At 40.8% G+C, this 1096-nt stretch overlaps 1 protein-coding gene across 1 annotated transcript in view; it reads right to left on the bottom strand.

The window, feature by feature from the left end:
- The window catches only part of LOC119410489 (calsyntenin-2), a 662902-nt gene that overhangs the window by 52914 nt on the left and 608892 nt on the right, over positions 1 to 1096 (bottom strand). The window contains exon 11 of the mRNA XM_037677368.1: positions 275 to 423. Within this exon, the coding sequence (XP_037533296.1) occupies positions 275 to 423 (149 nt within the window). The remainder of the gene's footprint in view (positions 1 to 274; positions 424 to 1096) is intronic.

Genomic DNA, 1096 nt, shown 5'->3' on the forward strand with positions numbered 1-1096 from the left:
TTTCTGGTCAGAAACTAACCCAGATCACAGACCTGACTCATCTGAGTTAGCAGCATTTCTGGTAGCTCTGTTTTATTTTTCCTGGTGCGCTTGCTAACTCGTGGACATAGCTGTAGTCTGTCAGAGGACATGGAGGATCCGAGTTAATTTAAACCTCTGATTCAGTGTGAGGCTACAGATCTTTAAATTGGGTGGATCAATAACTGACCAGCTCTAGATGAAACTCAAAGGAGATGAAACAATTGTAAGAACAAGAAATAGGTTGTGCACTTACTGGACGGTGGTGGAAATCTGCAGACGCCGGACACCTGGTGTGGGGAACTGGCGAGAGTTGATGTAAGAAACTTTCCGCACAGCAGTGTTTATGTTTTCCAAGTCCTCCCACTCCATGACAAGGATGGACTGAGCCGGGTTAAAGTGGAACTAGAACAAATAAAAAACAAACAAATCATCCACAGACATTAGATGAATAAATAAAATTGTACAGTTGTGACCTTGATTCATCTGCTTTGAAACCTATATTTGTTTTCAAGACCATGGACCTTTATTTAAAAAAAGATGGTGTTCAAGATGGCAACCCGTCCTGCTTAACTGTTAGTCTGTTTGTTTAGTGTGTTCATCTACTTTGCGTTTCTTTTATTTATTTTTTAAATTTTTTTAATAAACTTTCTGCTAATAGCACCACTCACCTCGTGTTTTTTTTTTGCATCGTCTTTGTTTTCGGACCCTACCACTGTTTGGACCACATTCCTGCTTACTTTCAAAGAGCCGCTATTCCTTGGAGGGAGTCTCAATGAAACACGCGTTTGAAACAGCAACAGAATAACACTGATAAACATGTTTCTTTCCAGATCCAATCAACTGGTCTATTCATTAAAAGTGGTGTCCCAAGCTTTGGTTGAGTGTTACCCGCCAGACCCTTCATTAAACACCACACAAGACGCCCCTCCAGACCCCCTTGTAGTGAACTTAAGCTGATGTCACGACTAAGTTTAAGGTCAAAAATCTTGACCTTAAGAACCTTGTGGGACAGGAACTGTCATTTCATTGATTTGAATCCAGAAATACAGGTTCACCCATCCTGAGACTTTCTTTC

Source organism: Nematolebias whitei, chromosome 6 (genome assembly GCF_014905685.2).
Source record: "Nematolebias whitei isolate Nwh7 chromosome 6, NemWhi1, whole genome shotgun sequence".
NCBI classification, from domain to species: Eukaryota; Metazoa; Chordata; class Actinopteri; order Cyprinodontiformes; family Rivulidae; genus Nematolebias; species Nematolebias whitei.